At 44.2% G+C, this 23,888-nt stretch overlaps 3 protein-coding genes across 5 annotated transcripts in view; 1 reads left to right on the plus strand and 2 right to left on the minus strand.

The window, feature by feature from the left end:
* Positions 1 to 3,120: 3,120 nt before the first annotated feature.
* Positions 3,121 to 6,985, minus strand: cntd1 (cyclin N-terminal domain containing 1). 2 transcript variants are annotated; one of them, XM_076094072.1, is made up of 7 exons: positions 6,363 to 6,985; positions 5,290 to 5,365; positions 5,038 to 5,209; positions 4,790 to 4,916; positions 4,528 to 4,672; positions 3,614 to 3,710; positions 3,121 to 3,420 (listed from the first exon to the last, which is right to left on the minus strand). In XM_076094072.1, exons 1-7 carry the CDS (start codon positions 6,529 to 6,531, stop codon positions 3,301 to 3,303), a joined length of 906 nt encoding a protein of 301 aa, XP_075950187.1. In that variant the 5' UTR covers positions 6,532 to 6,985; the 3' UTR covers positions 3,121 to 3,300. The 2 variants fall into 2 exon arrangements, with proteins under 2 accessions (XP_075950187.1, XP_075950186.1); XM_076094071.1 differs by having other exon boundaries at positions 4,790 to 4,952.
* coa3a (cytochrome C oxidase assembly factor 3a) lies at positions 6,729 to 8,352 on the plus strand. Its single transcript, XM_076094074.1, has 2 exons — positions 6,729 to 6,949; positions 7,809 to 8,352. Exons 1-2 carry the CDS (start codon positions 6,751 to 6,753, stop codon positions 7,910 to 7,912), a joined length of 303 nt encoding a protein of 100 aa, XP_075950189.1. The 5' UTR covers positions 6,729 to 6,750; the 3' UTR covers positions 7,913 to 8,352.
* Positions 8,353 to 8,433: 81 nt separating this feature from the next.
* Positions 8,434 to 23,888, minus strand: part of wnk4a (WNK lysine deficient protein kinase 4a) — a 35,487-nt gene continuing 20,032 nt past the window's right edge. Inside the window, exons 8-21 of one of the 2 annotated variants that reach the window (XM_076094065.1) lie at positions 22,686 to 23,046; positions 22,006 to 22,160; positions 20,870 to 20,943; positions 19,074 to 19,200; positions 18,505 to 18,621; positions 17,207 to 17,380; positions 15,795 to 15,849; positions 15,378 to 15,509; positions 13,245 to 14,080; positions 12,561 to 12,645; positions 10,818 to 11,433; positions 10,329 to 10,534; positions 10,143 to 10,240; positions 8,434 to 10,029 (exon numbers count right to left, since the gene is read on the minus strand). In XM_076094065.1, the coding sequence (XP_075950180.1) occupies positions 10,027 to 10,029; positions 10,143 to 10,240; positions 10,329 to 10,534; positions 10,818 to 11,433; positions 12,561 to 12,645; positions 13,245 to 14,080; positions 15,378 to 15,509; positions 15,795 to 15,849; positions 17,207 to 17,380; positions 18,505 to 18,621; positions 19,074 to 19,200; positions 20,870 to 20,943; positions 22,006 to 22,160; positions 22,686 to 23,046 (3,039 nt within the window). In that variant the 3' untranslated portion in view covers positions 8,434 to 10,026. Of the gene's footprint in view, positions 10,030 to 10,142; positions 10,241 to 10,328; positions 10,535 to 10,817; positions 11,434 to 11,934; positions 12,020 to 12,560; positions 12,646 to 13,244; positions 14,081 to 15,377; positions 15,510 to 15,794; positions 15,850 to 17,206; positions 17,381 to 18,504; positions 18,622 to 19,073; positions 19,201 to 20,869; positions 20,944 to 22,005; positions 22,161 to 22,685; positions 23,047 to 23,888 lie in introns of those variants that run through there. The other variant, XM_076094067.1, reaches the window with a different exon arrangement.

Here is a 23,888-nt window from a genome sequence, read left to right on the forward strand (position 1 = left end):
AAAAAAAAAAGGATTACACTTTTTCTGTCAATTTCTAATGTTTGACACTATTTTAAATGTGATAAAAGAACAGGAAATGTTTCCTCAACTTGTGGACAACTGCAAGTCTGAGGTTGTAACATATCGCTGGCACACATCTGACAGTGGATACAGGTGTCACACCTGTCTTGCTTTCCCCAGGATTATTTCACACCTGAGCCTGAAAATGTTCTTCCACACTTACCAGCTGCCATCTGTTAAGTTGTAATTATGTCAGGTAGTTCTTTGTGTTTCAGCGTTGTTCCTCAAAACCAGGAGCGACAAGGCGCTGAAAACCTCAGCTGAATATGTCACGGGTGCGAAGGAAGCGACTAAATGTGGTCCATCAGGTACTGAAAGTTGCTAAACAGTTGAAGAAAACCTCACTTGCTGTCTCACTGTCTCTTTTCAATCCGTCACAATCAGGATCAGAGGCGGGATAGAGAAGATACAGATACAGAGGTGAAACCAGAGATTCCTGGCGTGCAGGCTTTTCCCTCACTATTGTCACCTGCGAGGAAGGCCTCACAACAGGTGACACCAGCAACAACAACTTACACCTACATGTAGAAATCACAGCAGCTGCAGAACACACTCGCAGCATTTTACGACAGCCTCAGTACAGCAGCATCCTAGATTTACGCTCCAAAACCTCATTGCTTGCCACCTGCAGTCGTCCCGCCGCTGCTCTGGGGAAGGTGCTCCGTCTGAGCTGGGGAGTCCACGCAATAAAGGCTCGGTGTCCTGCCTGCGAGCCGTCTCCGGTGGAGCCCAGAGCACGACTGCAGAGCTGGCAAAGACTTCAAAGATTACCCACAGGGGAGAGGCCCCCCTGGCATCCAGATGTAAGTTTCCTTTTTTTGCATTGCAGGTTATGCAGCGGCACACAACCGGCCAGTCCTCTCACTGTATCTAGTGTTTACATTTCTCTCTATATTTTAACACCTATGCCACTGTGTTTGCATTGCAAGCCAATATGTTTGATATCTTTTCTGAGCACAGCTTTTATTTTTTGCATCTCCTTCTTTTCAGTACACCCTGCTCTGTATCGAGACTGTAGGCGTCCCCACAGTGCTGAGACTCTGGTTACAAACCGGTCCAATGAGTCCACTGAATCTGAAGAGGAAGACGAGGAGGAGTCAAGCTCAGCCTCCACTGGCCTCTCTCATCACCTGGAGTCTTTCAGTTCAGAGCTCAAGACAATAGTTTGTAGAGCAGCGGTAGAGCAATCAAGGCCACTTATCATTGACAAACTCGACAGGGGCTCTGCGGCGATCTGGCGAACATTAAACACAGGCCGGACCTCGTCACCAAGGAGGAACCTCTGTCACAGGAAGTCCACCACGGTGGCCCTTGAGAAGGAAGGATGTACCAAAGAGCTAGTGCACAATCAAGGATGTCAAGCAGCCCAGTCTCTAAAAGATAGCAGCAAAGGGATTTCATGCAGACCCAAACTAAGGTGATCATATGATAAACAGATTAATACGTTTTTGTAGTTTATTATATTTTCTTACTGACCTTAAAGCCTGGCTTTTTAATAATAGCCTACACTGAATAGCCTCATACATTAGAGGAGTTAATCGTTAATCGTTGCGTTATCATTCAAAATGAAATGTCCTCAAAGACATTCTGATTCATACGTATAGGCCGGCTGGGTACCGACAAGGATTCATTTAATCTAAGATTAGTTCTAATCAGAGTTCAGAGTTTAGGAAAACTAGGTTTAAAACGAGTAAATCCAGATTTAAAATTAAGCAAAGCTCTGTTGCACGATTTAAAACTATAATCTCTGTTTAGTAAATCCAAGCTTAAATAGAGTTGAATCGATATGGAGATGCTTGCTCACCCAAACTAAAATAAACACATTGCTGTCAGGACCTAATAAATTCTCTAGGCTTTAAAATAAATTCTCATCAACCAGGACTGACATCTTAAAGGAATGCCACTTTAAATCCTGGCTTTTTGATAATACACGGAATAGTTTTATTGGCAGCTCATACAGTGTTTAATTTTACAGTTTTGATATTGAGTTATCAGTCAAAAATATTCATCATATTAGATTTTATTCTGGTTTAAACTTTGATTTACATACATAGATTCGGTTTTATCCTAAATCTAGATTCACTTATTTTTGCTTAAAATTTACAAAATATTTTAAGATTGAGTTTTTGCTAAAGTCTGATTAGAACTGATAAACGAATCCTTTGTTGAAATGTTGTTGAACTTGAATTGCGTCATGTCCTACTCTATTGAAGGTTGTATGAGGAGATATTTGGCAATGAGGAGGATAGAGACTGCTGTCGGATCTGCCACGGTAGCGACAATTCACCAACTAACCCGCTACTTCTGTGCCTGTGTTTGGGAAGTCTGAAGTTCATTCACCTCGACTGCCTGAAGAATGAGACCGGTGAGTCGAGAGCTGATGGCGACAGAGGGACAGATCAGCAACGCAGATGCTCTTAATTATCCCAAAGAAGTTGAACGCAAAAGAGTGATTTATATTCAGGGATCATGGTTGATGTGTTTAGAAATGTGTATCCGCTCTCTGCAGGCTCAGGGCCCTATTCTGCCAAAACATGTGCATTTTGTAAGGGGAGGCTGACACCGGACCTGGAAGCTGCTCACAACAAGGTCCGTGGATTATAAATAGATCAATAGATTTGATATTTAGAGCGCTTTGAGTGCGCTAATCAGACCAGATAAAAACTCATGATTGATATGATGAAAGTTATGATTTTGACAACATTCTACAATATCATACTTGTTTGTTTCTCCCAAATTGGAAACAGCACCGAATCTAGTTCCAAACACGTTTAAAATATTCTATGTTAAACTGAGGGACATTTTATTTTTTTACATAGAATGGAAACTAATATTCTTTGGTTATTTATCGTGTCCTCAGGTTGGAAGGGTGCTCAGAAGACTCAGACGGTGGATGAACGTCGCACCAGGATCATCTTGATGCTCAGCTGGACCCGATTTCCTCTTCACGTCTCGGCTGATGTGCAACTAAACACGAGTATTAAAATAAAACACTCTGCATCGGATTCAAGCGAGTGGATCAATGTGGCAAATGTATAAGCAGTGAAGATAGACAGTCTATTAGCATTAAGTTATTGTTTAATACAATATCCATCACATTTAGCAAACTATCAAGTGTTCATTTCATCACTCTTTCATTACATGAGACATTTCAGAACACAGATGTTGCTTTAGCTTTAACTTCGACAGCTGGAAATCAAACTCAACCATCAACAGTAAAAGTATAGAGTGAAGTGCTGTCTAGACTCGAGTTGATGTGACAGAGGAATTGGTTCCAACAATGTGCGTCAAAGTCACATGAGTGAAATCACTGATGCTCCTCCTTGAGATTCCTGTGATGTGGCTCAGCTCTCCGACTACCTGTGAGGCATTCAAAGAAAGATAAAATGTATCTGAGACCGATTCAGTACACAGTGACATCAACTAAACTTAGATAAGGACAATGACTCTATTTAATACTTTCCGTTAATATCGCTGCATATTACGTCCACAATTTGACATTTAAAAACACAGAAAATAAGGTTTTTTTAAATGCTAATAAAAAGTGTTTCACCTGTTCCCAGTTTCTGACGTAGAGGATGAATGTAGCCACAGCGATGACACCGACACCAAGAAGCATGCAGTCCTCAGTCACTGTCACAAACCTCTCTCTGTTTAAAGAGAGATTATTTAGTATTGAAGCAGCTACTATCAATATTCTTCAGTTACAGGCAGTCAAAGAGTCAGATCTTTAGCTCAGGAGTTGAGTCGAAACCCAAAGAGAGCTTAAAAGCACAGACTGTATAGAAGAAGTGGACGTAGTCTCCATGACGTCATCCATTGGTTTGTGGACGGCTGTTTTGAAGCCTCAAGTTTGGCATTTTGGACGTCGCCATCTTGTTTTATTTGCAACCAGAAGTGACACGAGAGGGTGGAGCTAAGTGCAACTGAAAGCTGAATAAGAACATTTACAATCAGACTTCTTTTTGCAACCAGAGGAGTCGCCCCTTGATGGCCATTAGAAATAATGCAAGTGTAAGACATCGGCATTGACATTATTGATGTTAAGCATTGGCTTCACTTTTCAGAACTGGAGGTTGCTGCCTGGCTGAAAAGGAGAATGGATAATGTTTGCGTTCACCACATCAACTTCAAAGGTGTAGGTGTTGTTTCTGCTGCTTCCAAGTAAACAGAAAATCAGTTATTGCATATCTAATAACTACCTCACCAACACTTTTAGGCCGTACTTATAGTTTAACAGCGCTCTAATGGACTGCGTTTGTTTAGCGCCTGCCTATCGGGAGCACTTTGGGGTTCGGTGTCTTGCTCTGGGAAACTTTGAAGTGCAGACTGGAGGACTGCAGACAGTGCTCAGCTGGTCGGAGTCTACTCAACTGCCTATCAAGCAGCGTGTCCACTCTACCATGACAGGAACCACCTGTTCCCAAAAACAAATCTGAAAATGTGTCTCAAAGAGAAATGTACTACCTGTGTTCTGTGGATGGGCTGACACACCGAGTGGTCGTCACTAACAAGGAGTCGTAGATGGCGGCTCTCTGCAGGCTGACGAACTGGAGCACGTGGTGGCACAGTTGGTGCAGGCGCTCCACGGGGATGGATGGCTCGTTATGTCCTACAGAAGTTGAGTCACCGCTTTTAAAGTCAGCACAGCTGTTCAATGGATATTGTTACATCCTAATATTTAATATTTAATATTAGTTACTCTGTGTTTCAATATGAGATGTCTTACCCAGCACCTCCAGAAGGATTTCCACATATGTCAGCGGGTTGGGAGCATTTAGTCTGAACTCAAGCCCCTTTAAGACCATCAGCTCTGATTCCAGGAGAGTCTGCTTGGAAACTCTGTGGCCGACTGACTGCAGAAAGCGCACAGCTGTATTGTTGTCGATTATCTAGAAAATGTTTGAATAATTAAAGTAGATTACTTCATTCTAAATAACATTGAAATGTATAAATCATAGGCATTTCAGGACTTACGTGACTGTGCAAAGACAGTTTGCTTGCAAGTTGCACGCAGGAGAAGACGATGAGGGGGAATTTGTCTTTGAGCTTGGCCAACACAGCATCCTCATGACTTCCTGGTCGATCAGCAGCTGCACCTTCAGGTGTGGGCGTGGTCAACAAATCCGTAAGGTGCTTGACCATGAACCTGGGGGAGATGATCATTCACATAAAGCAACATCATAATGGGTGTGGCGGGGGAATAGAAAAGGCGCGGCTCCTTCTCACCTTTGAAGGAATTCGATGGCATGGTATCCGGCCAGCGGATCGAGACCGAGGTCTTGTGTTATCAGGAAGATGTATTCTACGACACACCGGAGAGGGAGGCAGGGCGTTAGTGAAGAACAGCAGAGAACAAAACAGACAAAGCTTCTGTTTGAACACAGCATGTTGGGACACAGTTCATAATCAGAGCACACAAAAGAAAGGAATTCATAAGGCATGAAATGTGTTTGGGCAATTCTATGTAAAGTAAAATTTTGAGGTGTTATTATGGATTAAGATACCACATTATGATATAATATATATTATACTGAATCGGGCCATTCTGCGTAGTCCGTAATTTTATGTAACATTTTGAATGCACTTTTACTTGTGAGTATTATAGTTCCTTCTGTTCTATGAGAAGCATGTTCAAGAAACCGACTGATTCCCATGAATTTATTTGTATGTCATGAACTGGGAAGCATACGGATGTTGATTAGGAGTCATTAACACTGCTTTCCATCTGCTCCTCCTCAGTGGCAGCTTTTTTTTCAGGTGCAGCTGTGAGACTCGGCTACCTGGAGGTGTTTGTACAACAGGCCTCACAGTTCCAGGTGTATGAAACACAGAGTGATGACAGGTTACAGAGGCGCTCCTGTACATCAACACCACCTGCTGACAACGTTATTAAAACTATTGCCAAATGAGTCTAATAGTCTGCTAATACAAGCTTCGTTTATATGCGATAGCAGTAATTTATCCAATAGTTGCAACAGTGAATACAGCTGTAAATCATGAATCAAGATGGAAAGAGGCATTTATCTAGCTGCACACTAATTATCACAGCTGTGTGTGGTATTACAAACTTAAATTGCACATAAAACAATATATAGCATAGCTTGTTTCTTACTTCTTTGAGTGAAAATGTTCAGTAAATATAATAAAAATAGATTTCTCTCCAAATAACGGTTATAAACGTAAAGCCAGGTGCAAATCCGACGTTTGTTTGGCTCTTTCAGAAACGTTACTGCATTTAAAAAGGGCAGGATTAGCGTCAATAGTGCTCTCTGTGGTCAAATACACGTTAAGCTACTTACCCATTAGTCTTTTATCTTTGAACACTCCGCTACATTTTGATAAACTGTTGAGGTTGTCTTTGTTTCTGTCGTTGAGATCAACGAGAAAATCTGTGAGTAGGTCAAAGGAAGCTTCTCGAAACTTGAAACTTAAACTTTGGCTTGGCGTACTAAAGAAACTTTTCGCCATTTTAGCAGAAAAAATATATTTACAGAAAAGCAAGTTTGTGTTTGTCAAGTATAAATTGGGAAAGCCAAACTAAAAATCGTGATTTAAGCTTGTATCCTTCCAGAAGATGGCGCTGTGTCCACGGTTTTCAGCGTCTCCTGGTAGGAACCTTAAACCTGCCGGTGGGGTTCCATTTAGCCGGTGCACCGTCAATTTGTTATTACTTCACTCGCTGCAAACATGGCCGACAAGACGCCGAAGGAGCCCGTCGGTACCCCCGTTGCGACCAGGATAGACCCGACAAAAGAGGCTATTTCTCAAGGACAGCTGCACTTCATCCGGCAGGTAGAGCTCCAGCAGTGGAAGAAGAAAACACAGAAGCTGCGGACGCGAAACGTCGTGACGGGAATCGCCATTGGAGCACTCGTTATGGGAATTTGTATCCTTTGCCATGCGCAGTAACGTCCAACACAAGGTGAACTATGTAACGTTAGCGTAGCATGCTAAAGTTACTCAGGGGTTGTTCGACTGTAACTGGTTTTTGAGTGCATGAACAAAATAAGACACAGGTTAAATGTGGCATTTTTATTAATTTGCATAACGTGCCGTGCACTTTACTATTTAATTGTAACAACGTTAAACGAGTTAAGGCACGCAAGGTAAGGTAAGTCGGTCTACCTGATGACTTCCGGTGTCACATCAACCTGTTCTCGACATTAAAAGACACACTTCTGTTGTTACTGCAGTCTACGGATGACCATGTTTTGTCTTACTAAGTCACAATTGTAAGGTTTTAAATCATAATGTTAAGCTACTATGAGCATGTCTTTTGTTTCATCATGCAAACCTTGTATAGACTTATATTAAGTTAACACCATTTATATCACTGAGGGTGGACTTAATATTAGAAAAACCTCACAGGATAATGCAACACAATTCAACTGCACTGCAGCTCCCAAAATTACTTTAAACTTGAATAAACACCTTTTTAAAAACCGTTAACAAAACTGAGCACTACCACCTTCATGAAGTTAGGAGCTATTGCAGGAATGGCTGCATTATCTTTAGCTAGGTGCACCTAATAATTAGGCAACGAGTGTTTCAGGTTCCAAAATAAATAAGATGTGATATTTTGGTGTTTTTAATGATTAAAGGCGACCATAAGGGGTTCACACAGATGGCCAAATTACGTTTTCAGGCAATTGGATGCAAATTAGTGACTCTGGCACTGTTATGTTTGTTATATATATTTTTTCTTGCTGTCAAATATTTGCCTTGACCACTTCCTCCCCTGCTAGACGGCTACACATTTTACGCCGTCTCCCAGGAGCGGATCATGGATGAAATGGACGAAGAGGCCAAGCGTGCGAGACTGCAGGGACCGAAGACCGGTGCCAACTGAGGCCCGCGTTGTTGGACTCTTGTGTCTGTCCTGCACTGCACTGAGAAGGGACTTATGTGGACTCTGATATATATTCCATTGGTGGCCGCCGTCTTTCATGTCGAGACAGCGGTGGGCTTTGTTTTGTCTTGATTGTGACGGTGAGGTTCTGCTGCTGACTTATAACTAGATGTGTCTTGATTTTTATTAAGTTTGCCTGTCAGCGGAAAGGACCAATCCACTGATCTTACATGCTTCCCAGAAGGCCAGACTGAAGAGCAATTTCAACCCTTATCCAACACGTCACTGGCCCTGATCATGTGATGCACATACAGTCAGCTAATGATGTTAAATCTACAGAGGCCTTTAACAGCAGAGTAATGCCAGTGACACCCGGATAACCTGTTGAATCTTCTTTACGTCTAAAGTAATGATTTGTAAAATAAAAATCTAATGTATGATTTCTTTTAACGGAATTATGTTCGTAACTATTCATGTGAGAAAAAGACAGAGTGAAGCAGTAAAGATGACGAAAGCAGCCGTGGTATTTACAATTGCATTTATTTGTCAAAATTTGATATATGGAGTCTGATCGAGCCACCAAATCTTGAGTAGAAATATAAAATAAGACGTCAGGGAAAGGCACAGATTCTGCAGGACAGCAGCAGCTTCAGAAAGTAATACAATCATATATTTACATTCAAACTTTTTGGAACGAAAACTTCTCTGAATATATTATGAACTTTGGGAAATCTTACATGAGTTCCACTGCCAGAAGATTCAGTGTGTTCTTGATATTTCATAAGGCAACAGCTACACATTCACAGCTCGAACTAATTATTTAAAACTGTGGGAAGGTAGATCGTCGTTACTGTGATACAGGAGAATATTCTCTACCTCCCTTATGGAAAAACAAAAATACCATGAAACATTACGTCTCTTCCTCAAGTGAACAGTCGTATCAACAAACATGTTAAAAATGATTGAGAACAAAAGAAGTTACTAAAGTGCACAAGGTGTTTGATCTATGGAACAAGCTACGAATTAGATTTTTGCTTCAGCAGGAGTTAAGGCTACCGACATGTTTAGTTTATCGTGACTTGTAAACATCTAAATCTACTATATACACATGTACAATCAACAGGAGAGCCAGTAGTCTAAGACCTTGATGGATTTTTTTCACAACTTATGAAAACAAATCATATTTTAAAATTAAAACCAGCTATAGTATTTGAAGATTGTTGTGTGATGTCTTTGCTAACGTCTTCTGCACATTTCAACAAATCTCTTCGCATTTAATCGTTTCAAAAACAGATTTCCTCTCTGCGGAAGCAAGCTACGCTTCTAACTGTCGCACAGCTCCTTTCTGATGCATTGATCTACTTATTGTACTACTGTGCTGTACAAAGTGACAAATCATTTTCTCTACGTCTAGGACTGCAGTCAAACCTTCAACAAAATGGTTCCATAATACACATTTGATTAAATCAAACTGTACAATGCATCTAGAGCCCCTGGAAGGATATATTCACTGTGCAGTCAGCAGGTGCTGAGACATTAACAAACTACAGCAAATAAGTTGCAAGATTATCCAAAATGTTGTCAGTAAAAAGGCCAGAGCCTCGCTGGGGTCCACGTTACGATGCTCAGATTGATCAACGGCAACAACCATCTTCATTCTGGGTCAAAGTCAGAGCAAAGTCTCCGCAGCACTTGGTACCATCGCTTGATTGCGTTAAAGCTAAAAGCTTGCTCGGATGAAACACTTAAAACAACCGGTTTACTGTTTCATTCTGAACCGTTGGGTCTTAGAGTTTATTTACAAAAGCGCATTAAAAACTTTTTAACATGATCCAGATTTGGAACAGATTTTATTCTGTTCTTCGGCTGCAACAATTTCCCCAGGTCAGACGGAGGGCTGAAAGCTGGATGTTACAGTTCCTGTGTAAATTCCAGCTCTATCGATGACAGTTTTTATATTTATACGTTGAGGTAAATGACCACTGGCAGAGGGAAGAGTTTGCTGATCGGTGAGCCAGTGAAAAGTGATCCACCCACAGGACGGAGTTGGACCCCTGCAGTCACACTTCAGATGAGGTAGTCCAGATACACAGCGCGCTCGGCTGCAGAGTTTCTTACTGGGGAAGCGAGAAGAAAACAAATACATGAAGTGAGAACGAAGCATTTAGTGACATGTTTAAAAGGGTAGAAAGTTAGTGACATGACGTCTGTTAATACAGAGTTCACTCACCATTCTACTAATGTCAGTGGCGAAGGTGACGCCTTTGTTCGGTTTATCCTGGGAGCCGCCGCTGCTGCTGCCTCCAGTGGAGTTTCTCCTAATGATACCTAGGAGAACAAACGTGTCGTATTAATACAAAAAAAAAACCATGAGTTTGTCACATACAAGGTAGTACATGTGAACATTCTCGCTTACCTTGGAGTGGCAACATGTCCAAGCGCTGCAGGCTGTTCCTGCGGGACGAGGGGAAGCCGCTGCCCTTGGAGAGGCGGCGCTGCCGGCTGGAGAGCATGGCGGCAGGAGAGACGATGCCCGGAGGGGGAACCTTCCCCATCTTCTCATACAGCTCCTCAATCTCTCTCTTCTGGGCGGCCTGCAGGCTCTGCACCTCCGTCAGATGTCTGATAAGGGACAAGAAGTAGCAAATAAGTGCACTTGTACTTACATTTTGTCCGCTCATGTGGTTTAACTGTATTGTGTATGTTTGTTTTATCAGAATGTATCATGTTCTGCTGACATCCTTTGTATTATTTTTTTATCGCCGAACAACATCAGGCAAAGGGACTGCAGATGAAAACTAGCTTTTCAGCTAACTCATGGTACATTTACATTTGTTTGAATGGTGATTAATGTACATGTACACTCTTTTCAATGTCAAAAGCTGTGTTGACCTTTGTCACTTACTTCTCTCTGAGTTCCTGAAGCTCCTCCAGCATGACGGAGTCGTCGCTGTCGGAGTCGTCGCTGCTGATGTAGGGAGCGTTGCGGTTGTAAGTCATCAGCCACAGATGATGAAGGGCGTTGCTGTGCTGCGGGCTGCCTGCCGCTCCGTCCCACAGCCTCCCCTCCATCTCAGCCGGCGTCACGGAGAGTCCGCTGTCCGCAGACGTCCCCATCAGGCTCAGGCTGAACGCTCTCCTCCGACACCTCCTCCTCGTCCTCTGTCGTTCCCCAACAACCTCTTCCTCCCCCTCCTCCTCATCATCCACCTCTTCCTCCACCTCTTCTTCTCTGTCCTGCTGCTTCTCTTGGCTCCATCCCAGCTGCCCGTCCCCCCCCTGGAGGACCCCCGTGGTGGACCCTCTGTGGGGATGCTGGTGAGGAGGGGACAGGGTGAGGGAGGTGCCCAGGCTCGTCTCGGACTCCCCCTGCTCCTCTGTGCTGCTCTCTGACGGGGTGCTGCCGCTGTCTGCCGGCGGCGCTGCAGCAGGTACGGCACCGGCTGGCACGGCGGGCGCAGGGATGTGCATGCTGGGCGTCACCTGGAATCGCCCCACAGTGACGGGTGCAGACTGGACTTCTGTGAAGAGAAGAGAGAGAAGAGAGAGAAGAGAGAGAAGAGAAGGTGTTAATCTGGGGTGGCCAAACTACGGCCCGCAAGCATATTTCTAATAAATTACAATGTATGTACATTGCACATCATAGTGGAAACACTAGATGTCGACTGAATTTAGTGAAATTATCTGTGTCTCAAACTTTTGGCACAGAAATCAATATTTTACCATTTTTACATTTTTAGTCTGCCTTTAAATTGTGCTTTACTTATTCCAAATCCTACCTCTGTGTTTCCTCGTTTCTGTTATTATTGAATCTTTTATTAATTACAAAGAAATGTATTGTTTGTGTTTGTGGATGGGGGGGGGGGGGGTTGTAGTGTGTGAAGCACTTTTGTGTCACATCTTATTTGTATGAAAAGGTCTATACGAATAAAGTGTGATTAAATGAAGCATCTATGGCAGATATTAACTGATAGCTGTGATGGAGTTGTTCATCTGGTGTCACAAACGCTGCATGAACTCACCGGCTTTCAAATCCTGCAGTGCCTCCGTTCGCCCACTAAGTGTCCCTCTTACAGTAAACACAGATGGTGTTTGGGTCTGCGCCCACTGAAACAGAGGGACTCTGTTGAGTGTGGGCTTCTGTGGGGTATAAACACCGACTGGCGTGGGTATGGGAGGAGAGGCCTGTAACGAGCGCCACTGCTCGCTGATTGGTCATTGCCGGTGGGAAGGGCCGCAATAACACCTACGTTTGTGTTCGTTCTGAATGGAACATTACGTGCAGACTTGCCGTTACGCAATGGCTCCTGAGGCACCGCCAGTAGGTGATAATGTCGCAGAGGATACATCACAGAGAAAGGGAGAGGGAGCTGAAAACAACTCCAAGGCCAAACTGGCCGTAACTGAGATCTCAGACTGTATTTAGACCTAATACATCATGAAAAGCAGCAAAGGGGGGGAGAAGAAACTGCGTTTGTGTGTACACACATGCATGTGTTCTGGGTTTGTTTGGGGTGCAAACATAAACTTTATACAGTGCATGTCATTTTCCAGCTCTCCCAGCACCCCACAGGCTTGTAACGTACAACACATTGGGCGTTTCTGATGCAGAGACGGAGGAGAAACTGTTGCAGGAATTATTTCTTACCAGGTTCAGAGGAGGCTTTTGGTTTTGGGGTGCTGGTTTTCATCTCAGGTATAGCGGGGTGCAATGGAGTGCTGAAGGATGATAACTGGACAGGAAGAATAAACATTGTTAGTATTAGACGTGACCCGTGACACATATTCATGGTCAGTTATCTGTCACGGTGCGCCAGCAACACTGTTTTAGTGTCACAGAAATCCTTGGCCTGATGCTCGCTTAGATAAAATTATCCAAATGAGCACCACACAGTGCAGCACACAGATTTTAAATGAGGGAAAAACTAAGCCCTCATAATGGATTAGTGATTGGTATTGGTAGATACTCAGAGTTGAGGTGTTGGAATAAAAAAACATTGAATCGTTTTAAGTCAAATCTTTTAAATTAATCTATAAAATAAAGAAGTGAAAGAAGCTGGATTTCTCAGAGCCCAAAATGGTGTCTTCAAATAGCTTGTTCTGTTCCACCAAAATACAAAGATATCCAGTTTACAATCGTTTAAAATAGAAAAAAGGAGAAAAACCTCACATTTAAGAAGTTGGAAGCGCTAAATGTTTGGCATTTTGGCCTGAAAAATCATTGTATGTCAAATAACTTTCTGTCGACTAATCATTTCAGCGATGATTTTTATGCACACAACATCATTTTGAATAAGAGAAACTGAGGAAGAAGCAACTGAAGGTGACTCACAGTGCTTTCTGGGCTCTCAGGGGGAGATGTTGAAAGATCTGAGTTTGAACTGGAGACTTCTGATTTGGGTTCAGCCTGAACTGGAACCTGTGGCAAGTATGAGGCCACATAACCGTGGAGAATGTCCTCCTGGGTCATGCCGGTGGGACTGAAGAGTCCAACCTGCTGAAAGGGCTCCTGAGGAGCCGGCGGAGGAGTGGAAGGCATAGACAGTGGAGAGACAGGATGCAGCAGGCTTGGATGACAGCTCTGAGGAAAACCTGTTCCATCCATTAGAGGCAAATACTCAAGGTTGTGGTAGACGTTGTTCTGGGCTGTGAGGTAATGGGCCTCTACCGGTGAGTTCTGGTAATGTTGTGGGTACATGGAGGGGTAACCTGACTGTGGGGCCATGTGAGCGGGTAGCTGGTGGTGGTAGCCTGGATAGGAGAGCATCCCCTGGGCGGGCATGCCGGCAGGTGGGATGAAAGACTGGGCCATGCTCATCGCCATCGAGATGACATTAGCTAAGGAAAATAGAGGCTGCGTGTGGGCGGGCCACATGTTGGGATGCTGAGGGGTAGATGGAGACATGGTGACACCATCACTGCTGCCAGAGCTTTGGGTCTCATTGTGATTGTGACTTGGGGAACCGGGGCCCGGGGAGGGGATGGAGGAGAAGGTGGGGTTACTGGCTACGCGTGTGAGGGGAGGATGGATGCCCGGCGTGGGGGAACCTGGAGAGCCTGGGTATTGGAATGGGAAGTTATTGTGGCCCATGAAGGGCAAGTGGTAGTGCTGGTGGTGCGGCAGGAGAGACGCAGGGTGGTGGTGGTGCTGATAATGGAGGGGAGACCCTGGAAGACAAAGATTTAAAAAACAGCTTTAATTTGATGTTTCTTGGGTAAAAACTGCAAGAAAAAAAACATGTACAAAGAGGAAAGCGTAGTTGTCCGCCAGGTGTGCCTAAGACGACCACTGCTGTATTATGTGATTGAATGAAGCTTTGAGAATGTTAGTTTGCCACAAGGTGAAACACACACAGATATTTGATCCAGAGAAACCAGTTAGATCACTCGTTCTTCCTCTCTCCTCAGGGTTTGGTCAGACTGTTTCTTCCTGCAGCCCCGTGCCAAAGACATACGCCATGTGGAGAATTAATCTTTCCCGTACTTTCAAATAATGGTGTTTCCATGGTGAACAAAGACGTTTTGTTTGAAGCAGTACCCGACTATAATTGCATTCGTAAGCCGGAGCAGTTGCACACCGGGCTTCGATGGCTGTGAGGGATTCAGCATCAATGGAGCGAGGCTCGATGCCTATGACATTTTGGAGGAGCTTAAAATGGAACACGCGTGTTTGTGTACACAACTCATTCAGGTCTGATTGTGAGATTTAAAAGTGGTCAGGAGTTCTACATCACTCACTGGGGAATAGTTGAGCCAATATCCGAGCCCCATCCATTGACTTGACATTTACCTCAACAATGGCTCCACAGTTATAAACCACGCCTCCTGTTTCCCGATGATGCAAACCAGCCTCTGCTTTTTCCATGCCGACGGAAACATAGGTTCGGCAACACTCTACAAGGGTGGCGGGTGGCCAAGAAGCATTGCGAAAGCGACCATGCAGTGGACGTCCAGCGGAGAGGGAACAGGGAGGGACTAGTGCGTTCAGATACAGGGGACATATGGAGGACGTGTGTTCTTTAATTGACTCCCCCCCCCCCCCGTGGGGAAAAAGACTTGGACGGTGGGAGGAGGCTTTCTTGGAAATTCTGTAGGAGTTTGTGCTGGCAAACAGATGTCGCCAACTATCGCTAACACTGGAGAAAAGCTCATGCTTTACAGCGGCCGCATTCACAGCTCCCTAAAAGCCAGAATGCGCCCTTCAGGTGAGGTAATTACCCAAGAGGCCCTGCTGCAAAGCAGACACAGACGAAGGCTTTGAGGTGTAGGGATGGCGGATGGCGCCACGTCTGAACAATACCAAGGACGGGCCGTGAGAAGGGGAGAGAGGAGGAGGGTCTATGAGGTAGCTGAGCTTGGCTTTGACTTATTCTTTGCCAAAGGACTGTAACAATTTCTTCAGTGTGCTGAAACAGTAAACAATGCCGGGCCTCTTGACGCAGGGACCAGAGGGAGGGCTATTTACCTGGACCGTTGTGGAAAGACTGCGAGCGGATTAGAGGTCGGCCAGGTGAAGTAATGTCTGCACTGAAGACGTCTCCATTGGGGCTCAGGGGAGAGCCACATGCCTCTACGTTTGGGATAGCCACACTGAAGTCTACGACAAGACACACATGCATGAGTGGATGACCATGCACACATTTATCATGCACAGTTAAAAAAAGAAAAACATGCAACAAACAAATGCAAGTTATTCTGACATGTTGTGAGAAAGACAGTCTGTGTGCAGGTCACACACACTTAATGTTAACTTGGTGAATTTCAATCTTCCATGACAGGATTAGATTAAAAGATTCATGTGATTCATTCATATCAATATAATCTCCTCATGCATCAAATGATCCTCGTGAAAGCGTGAATTAAGAGCAGACATGAGACTCACCGGGCAGAGAAGAGGAGGAGTGTGTTCGAGGCAGGATGTGACTGTGCAGATTAGGCTGGAAGAGAGCACATTTTGATCAAACTCAGTCTCCACTGCTAACCACGGTGTGATTCAGCTGCAGTACAAAACTAACCAGCACTAATAGGGTGGGGAGAAGCCGATCTGGAGAGTATTGTGTTCATATTGATGGAGCACTACTTAGTATGGACTTAGTCCGTCGTGCCTGTTGCTGCAGGCTTCTGAGCCACAGATGTTAGTAGAATCACACCTCATTATTTCATCCTCTTTGACATTTGTGTGCTTTGTGAACGTAGTCACAGTGACGTCACCCACAGATGAAGTTATATAACTGTTTTTACTGGTTGATTATTAACTGATAAATTGACTTTGAAAAGTAAAACCTAGTGCAGTTGTTCAAGTGGTGGATAAAGGAAACAAGCAACAGCTAGACAAAGCTCCATTTACACACAGTGTCTCTTCCAAAAACTCTCAGAATAGCGCCCTACCTCAGAGATACAGCAGCCAAAAGAGAGCCGAGTCTCTGTGGGTTCCTCCCTTAACTCAACTAGCCTGGTCTGTTTTTTTTTTTTTATTTCAATGTCTGGACAGTGCCGGGCAGAGCGGCCATAATGAGCCTTGTGGGATTGCGGCCCATGCAGTGTTTTTAATCAGAGGCTGGAGTGGAGCCATGAGAGATTTATCCACAGTGGTTGAGGATAATGATGCAGCCAATGGGTGGGAAACAGAGTGAATAAGGTAGATAGTTGGCCGAGGTTTACTCCTCTTTCTTGCCCTACATTCAACCACACATTTATTGTTTTCTCGGTCATTGATGAACATCTTGGATCATTTTCACTGAAGGGCACAAGGAGATCTTGTTCTGTGGAACATATCTTGGCAGAACAAACGCTTCCTTTGAGTGAACATACCTGATTAGGCATTAGGTCATATCTTGTACACTGTGGCACGGCTACGAACAACTCTTTTTTTGTTTTTCCTGGATTTTTTGTTTTTACAATTTCACAGGATTCAGAAAAGCTTAATGAATCCAAACTTTAATTATTCTACCCATTCAACGCGGGCAGACATGCTGGAAACTTCATTATGGTGTGGGGGTATGTTCCCACAACTCACAGAGATTCATGACATTAGTGCTTTTAGTAACATGATGTTCTAAATGGAATAAATACCTCAGGTGGCTTTAGGGACACTTAACCTCCGGAGGGATTATGGACAGTGAAGAAAGCACTACTCTACAGCTTTCCATTTGCACCAGATTTATGGGTCTGTCTTTGATAAGCACAGCTAGACGCACTACAGCCGATGTAATTTCTGACTATCACACAACATACGCTCAGTTACTTCCTTTTGTTCCCGGGCTAACGGTGCTGTGATGTGGAGCTGCTGCTGACCTGTGAGGAAGACAACGAGTTAACGCCGTGGTGGAAAGCCGGCGCAGGGAGCCGGTGCCCGCTGGAGTGGACCGGCTGCTCTTTGGCCATCAGAGCCTCGGCCCGTTTGATGATGTCGCCCATGCGGTAGATGAAGCCCTCCTTCTCTGACGGCAGGATGAACTCATTGTGCACCTTGAAGAAGAAAAGAAAAACGGTGGAAGAAGTGTTTAGATACTTTACTTAATGTGGACAAAATGTAGAGAATTATAAGCGCAAAGCAGCAGTAAGTAGAAAAGAAAAAGTACCTTAAAACTGTACTAAAGCACAGTACTTTAAATGTACTTTCCACCACTCTAAAGGAATAGATGAAGGAATACAGTACATGCTCCAAAATTGTCGTCTATTTGTCTGTCAACGAAATCTAGCCACCACCTTACCCTCAGCTAAAGACCTGCGTCACTCGCTTCACAGAAGGTTCAGACATATCATCAGCCAGAGATAGCATCGACATACAAAGAGCCATTAACCGAGAGCACGATGAATCATGTGTACCTTCAGCTGAGATAGAGGAATCTGCCACACTTATCAGCTGACAGAGTGACTTCATTCATTCATTTCTGTGTCCTATAAAAGTTCTGAAAGCTTCAGTCTGTATAAACCAAGACTGATTAGTTCCACTATTAACCCGTAACATCCTCTTTATTTCTCCTTTGTTGGCTTCAATGTGAAAAAAATATTATATAGATTCTGTTCTGTTCTCAGTGAAACATCCAAACCCAAACCTCCGTGTTATTGTTATGGCTGCATCATTCAATCAAGTAGAAATATCATAGATGTTTTGTGCATCATTTTGAGATGAAGTGAGCAAAGTGGCTGCACAGCACGAGTCTGTAATGATGTTAAAAGACAATTATTTTTGTCCTCTGCCATGTCATTCAAAATGAGATTATGTGACATTTGAAAGAAATATAACAGTTACATTCATAATCAAAACAAACAACCATTGTCCATGAAAACACACTTTAAATCCAGGTTCTGGTTCAAACTTTATTTCTCAATTGATCCGAAAAAAATAAAATTCTTAGGGTATAGATTCAAGACTCTTATCGTCACTTATTTATTAGTCATAGCTACAAAAAAAGAGAGAAAAGCTCCAATTGTGGATATATTTGATCAGAATCAAGGTCCAAAGTCAGCGCTAAAGTAAAGATCTGGGATAAAAACAGAAGAAACCCTCTTTATTTAACCCGATGTGTTTTATGATTGACATTCTGAATATGGGACCTGTTGATCATTAAGCAGCAGCAACAACTCACCATGACAGCAGCGATGTCTTCGGGGTTATCTCCATCCAGGTCAAACTTAAAGGTCACCATCTTGTCATTGTGCGTCTGCAGCTGACACTCCACCACGCGGTCCACTTTATCAGAGAGCTGCAGAGACGGACAGGGTCAATGGCAATGACAGGTGTGTCTGTTTACCCTCTACACCACTGAGCAAAGCTAAACACAGGAGGAACAATGTGTGTTTGTATGCATGTGTGTGTGCAAACATCTACTGTAAAAGGCAGTGTGTGTCATTGTGCATTGCACGATGCACTCTTTGAACCACACGTGGTGATGCATGATCTGTTCGTCTCTGCCTCCGGGCCAAACACGCTCGTTAAAAGACCACAGAGTGTCCTGATCAGAAGAGAAATGTACTGCGGTTGCCGGGGGAATAACAGCACGGCTACTGATAACGTAACGCGGGTGGAGCCTCACCGCACCCTTAATGAATTAAAATGAATCCGCCGATTCAATCATTCGATCCAGCTGCTTGATTTATTTGTTTGTGATGTGCTGTTGCAACGTTGTAATTAAACAGAACTTTGGATTTATCGTACCCCTGTGATGCGCAGCCTCGAGCGCGCCCTCCTCCTGAACAGCTTCCCCGCCGTTCGCCTCGCAGCCGTCTTCTCGCAGAGGCCCTCGTAGCCATCGCTCAAGCCCGAAGTCACATCGGAGGCGTAGCTGCAGAGAAACACAGCATACATGCTACTGTTGAGCAAAAAACAACTCTCCAAAAAAAGCCATTGAAACCTTCCTCAGGCAGAATCATCAACAGATCATCCATCATGGCTGATCATCTTGGCATCACACATAATAATAAACAGAACTCTGAGGTGTCAGCATCTTGGGTGTAAACAGCAGTTAAACAACACATTTTAATGAGCAACTTTATGAAGCAACGCGTCGACGTGATCTCTTGTGTACAATGGACGAGTTTTCGGTTTTGGAGAACTGGAGAACATTCAGCAGTGTTTTATAAAAAGCTTTGCTTCAGCAGCTAATTGCGTCTCCTGGGTCTTTTTTTGAATTGCTGCGGTCACAGACTCCCCTCCACCCAAGGCTGCAAACATTTACAGGCCTACTGGTTGGCAGCGTCCGCTCGTCTCTATTTAAAAACCTCCAGCTCACGGGTAACTCGGACAAAGTGAGATTAAATTAGATTTGTGTTGATATTGCAAGTGATGATGAAATGCAGTTCTGACCAGTAATCCGAGGCTTGTCTCAGAGGAAGAAGTAATTAATGGATCTTAAATAGTGCTTCTCTAAGCTGTTGTGAGACATGATACTCGACATTTGTTTCAATCTGCTACTAACAAGTCAGATACACAATCGTCAAGACAAACTAAGCGGACGTTTAAAGACCTTTTGATGATTCTTCATTATTTGTGAATCCCACCCAAATTCTACATTGATGGGCAACATATTTTAATCTCAATGGTTTTCATTTAAATAAACGTCTGTTGAGTCACTATCTATCACTGAGTGAGGTAATAGTGGCGATTAAGCCAATGGCCCATTGATAAAAGCCGTTGCATTTGCAGTATTACTTACTGGAGCTGCGTTACAAATCACATACTTTTTCTTTTAGTACATGCTGCAGCTGGTCTTACAAGGTGCACACTGTTGCACACAGTATGCATTCATTCGGGACTACTACACACATTTCTGGCGTACTTAGTAGTAAGAAAGTACGGGTATTGGAACACACACTGGATGTCTGTGGCGACATTCCTGGGAAAACGCATCCGACTCGCTCTTCAAGTCACGTGTGTTTGAAGCGGCGTACTATTTTTTTCTGGATGAATTAATGAACCAAAACCATCAATTATAATAACAATCGTTACTTTGTGTGTGGCGACAATATCATTCTCCAAGACAATACGGTCTTTGATCGGAAGATAAAGTGCAGATGACCACCCACACACACACACACACACACACACACACACACACACACACACACACACACACACACACACACACACACACACACACACACACACACACACACACACACACACACACACACACACACACACACACACACACACACACACACAAATAAAGTCTCTCTCTCTCTCTTAACATCCCACCAACATGGAAAACAGGGCCTCCGCAACATCACACAGAAACCTGCAAGGGTCCACGGGGCCTCTCTGTAATGAAAACACAGAAGAGCCTGTCGATTGCCTCTAGCTTGTTGTCGTAGCCCCACAGATGTTGAGGAGGAGGAGTTACAGAGGGAAGACCTCTCTACTAGAGGATCTCATTGATTTTCCCCTGACTTCAATAAAGAAGGGAATATTGACCTTCCTTGTTCCTTGGATGTTTAAAAAAGAGAGAACGTTACCTGTCCACAGGAGAGTTGAAGCCACTGGGGAGCCCTGAGTTGCCATGTTCTATGTTGTTGGATACGGCAATACTCTATAAATAGAAATGAGGGAAGTGGTGAGGCGAACATGGATTAAAGACATATTTAAGTGTTTGATTTACTTCAAGCCAGTTACGTCAACACAATCTTAATGTGGCATTATTTATGCATTAAATCCCTAAATTTTGAGATTTGCTTCAATAAAAATAGACACGTATATGGTGATGGTTTTTAATAAGGGAAGACAATGCTGCACCACTAAATCATCAATTAAACCATTTGAAGCTCTGCCATAAAATTTTATATTACCTCTGACTTTTTCTCTAGCGCCACATTTTGGGTTTTGAGTGAAATGTCTCCACAACTATTGGATGGATTGCTAGAAAGTTGGCTGAAATATACATCACACATCCTCCCTTGGGAAGAATTGTAAAATGTAGGTCATCTTTTATTGTCACAGCACAGCACACAGCGAAATTCAGCCTCTGCATTTAACCCAGTCTAGTATTAGGAGCAGTTACTACATAGCGCCTCGGGAGTGATTTGGGGGTCTGGTGCACCTCTCCTGCTACCAGGCCAAACTCCGTACTTTGGTCCAGGTGGGGACTTGAACAGACACCCTCTGGTTCCCAAGCCAAGTTTGCACAAACTGAGCTTTACTAACTTTTCATCTAGTGCCATAACTAAGTAAAAATTTCAGTTACAAATACTATTATAACCTGGGACATCCCATCAGCCTCTGCTGTACTTTGTGTTTAGTGCTTGCAGATGTTAGCATGCTAACACGCAAAACTGAGGTACAGAACTTTCTTGCTTTGTCGGGAAATAATTAAGTTATTAAAGCAGATCAACAATAAGGTAAACAGACTTCAGGGTAGTTTGAAATGGAAAAAGTGAGTTGTGAGTTACGACTGCTGAAGGTTTTGTGAACCTCATTGTCAGGTGACACTCTCCAACTATACACTGTTTACATAACTCCCTGGCAGCACTGTGTTAGACTGAGACATGTTGATGAAGGAGGTCTCGTAAAGTCTTCAAAGTCATCCTTCTCGCCTCCACACCCTCTCCATGCTCTCCACGCTTTGATGACAAGCTCTACAATCGAGGCCACTCACCGAGGGGAAGCGGAGGGCCGGGATGGGGAGGCCGTTTGCAGCCGTCAGCGTGTCGGTGTGCGTGGTGGGAGGGGTCCCGGACGCGTTGAAGCTGCCGGCCTCCAGCGGATCCTGAAGCCCAGAGGGGCTCAGATAGCCGTCCGTCTCGCAGTCAGCTGTTTCAACAAAAGGACATAAGCCATTAATTAGCATGTGACCAACTGTGGCTTCACTAACTGACACAAACTGTACAACACATACACACACGACCTGAAACAACACATCTAATGACCCCAAACTGAGACGTACCCCACTGTGGATTAACACTGCTCTGGAGACACGCAGGCAAATTTATTTAGAGATCAAACTGATCCACAAGGACCACCAACAAGAACATTTGCGTTGTTTCAGATAAAAACTGAGAACAGCTCTCTGTTCTGATCTCAAGTCAAACACTGAGTTCACGTTTAGAAAAGAAATTCTGAGATATCGCGTTCACAAGAATATCTTTGAGACAAGGGAACAGGAAGTTAAAAAAAGCTGAATAATTTGCCAGTTATAGGATTCATTCCTGCAGCACGCTATTGGTTTCCAAAGTGTTTTATGAGCCAAAGAATTCGATCTGAAAACATGCAAACCACCACGGATGTAGAGAGCCTACAAACATTTCCTTGTATGTGGTGTTTTATGAGGCGGCTCACAGTTAGCTGAGGACAAGCTGTTGTGGCGGATGTGGAAGTGCTGGTCTGCCTCTGGCTCCTCCGGCTCTGCAGGGTAGTTGGAGCTGACTCCAGAGTCCACTGAGCTGGTGACGGGGGACAGGATGGGGGCCCGAGGCATCAGGGCCGGGATGGGGGACTCTCTGGCGACGACGTCGCTGACTTTAGGTAAAGAACGGTGAGTCTCCGCTTCCTCCTCTGTGGCTTCTCGCTCCTGCTTCTTCTTCCGCTCCTCCGCCTGCCGCCTCAGCTTCTCTCGCTTCCGCTTGATGGCCGCCACCCTGTCCCGTATGGCCTTGGCCACGAGCTTGAAGTCTGCCTCACACACAAAGCCAAGCACAACCTGCGTAAACACAGCACACAGAAATGGTCAGGGCACAACATGAACATACATAAATATATATATAAGTCACGGTCCCTGCTGTCCCGCCGCATTGTGTAGACAAGGGCTGTTGCACTTATTGACCTGCTGTGACATTTGTGAAACCAAAGCACACAGACTCCATTCTTCTGTCTTACACAGCCTCTTGTGACACCCAGTCCAGCAAAGTGGGACACTCAGTCCGAACCCGCCTCTCAACACATAGTCGGATTACAGCAGATCGGCCGGACTAGATGTCCCCTGCTGATACCAAATTTGATCTTGATGAAAACTGCCACACAGAGGTAAACAGGTAAGGACTTGTGGGTTGCATTTTCATTAAAAGCGACCTCTACGGAGGGGGGCATAAAGGCCCGTTTCGTTACAGGCAGGACAGCCATTATATTATTAAAGACGTGACCTCGGCGGCTTCCTGAGACACGATCTCACATTACGAACCGCTGATGATTAAATGTTGAGCCGTGCCCTTGACACACTCTGCAAGGCGCTCTCTTTATGTGCTGGAGCGCTTTTCAAAGCTGTAAAAGAGGACACAATAATGACGCCTGGGTGCATGAGTGAACCTGCATTTACTGTTTGGGGGTCAAGTGTCAAAAGACGGATAACTCAAAGGAATTTCTGTTTCGCTAATACTGTTAGATTCAGTTATGTGATGTTAGCTTAACCTGTGTCTTTTGATCTGTATCTCAACTTAACAATTAGCTACGAGAAACACTACAACTGAATCCAATCTAGGCTGTCATCCAACCACATGGCATCCTTCTTTTGTGTGGAGGAATCTGGCGCTTAATTGCGTGAGGAGA

This window comes from Anarhichas minor, unplaced genomic scaffold (genome assembly GCF_050575085.1).
Source record: "Anarhichas minor isolate MPS153535 unplaced genomic scaffold, ASM5057508v1 ptg000017l, whole genome shotgun sequence".
Classification (NCBI taxonomy): Eukaryota; Metazoa; Chordata; class Actinopteri; order Perciformes; family Anarhichadidae; genus Anarhichas; species Anarhichas minor.

Coding starts and splice junctions, on each gene's coding strand:
- cntd1 (XM_076094071.1), bottom strand. CDS start 6,531: ATGGCGAAAAGTTTCTTTAGTACGCCAAGCCAAAGTTTAAGTTTCAAG. Junction 4,953..5,037: donor AACTGTCTTTGCACAGTCAC/GTAAGTCCTGAA, acceptor AACATTTTCTAG/ATAATCGACAACAATACAGC. Junction 4,673..4,789: donor AATCCTTCTGGAGGTGCTGG/GTAAGACATCTC, acceptor CAACTTCTGTAG/GACATAACGAGCCATCCATC.
- coa3a (XM_076094074.1), top strand. CDS start 6,751: ATGGCCGACAAGACGCCGAAGGAGCCCGTCGGTACCCCCGTTGCGACC. Junction 6,950..7,808: donor AGCACTCGTTATGGGAATTT/GTATCCTTTGCC, acceptor CTCCCCTGCTAG/ACGGCTACACATTTTACGCC.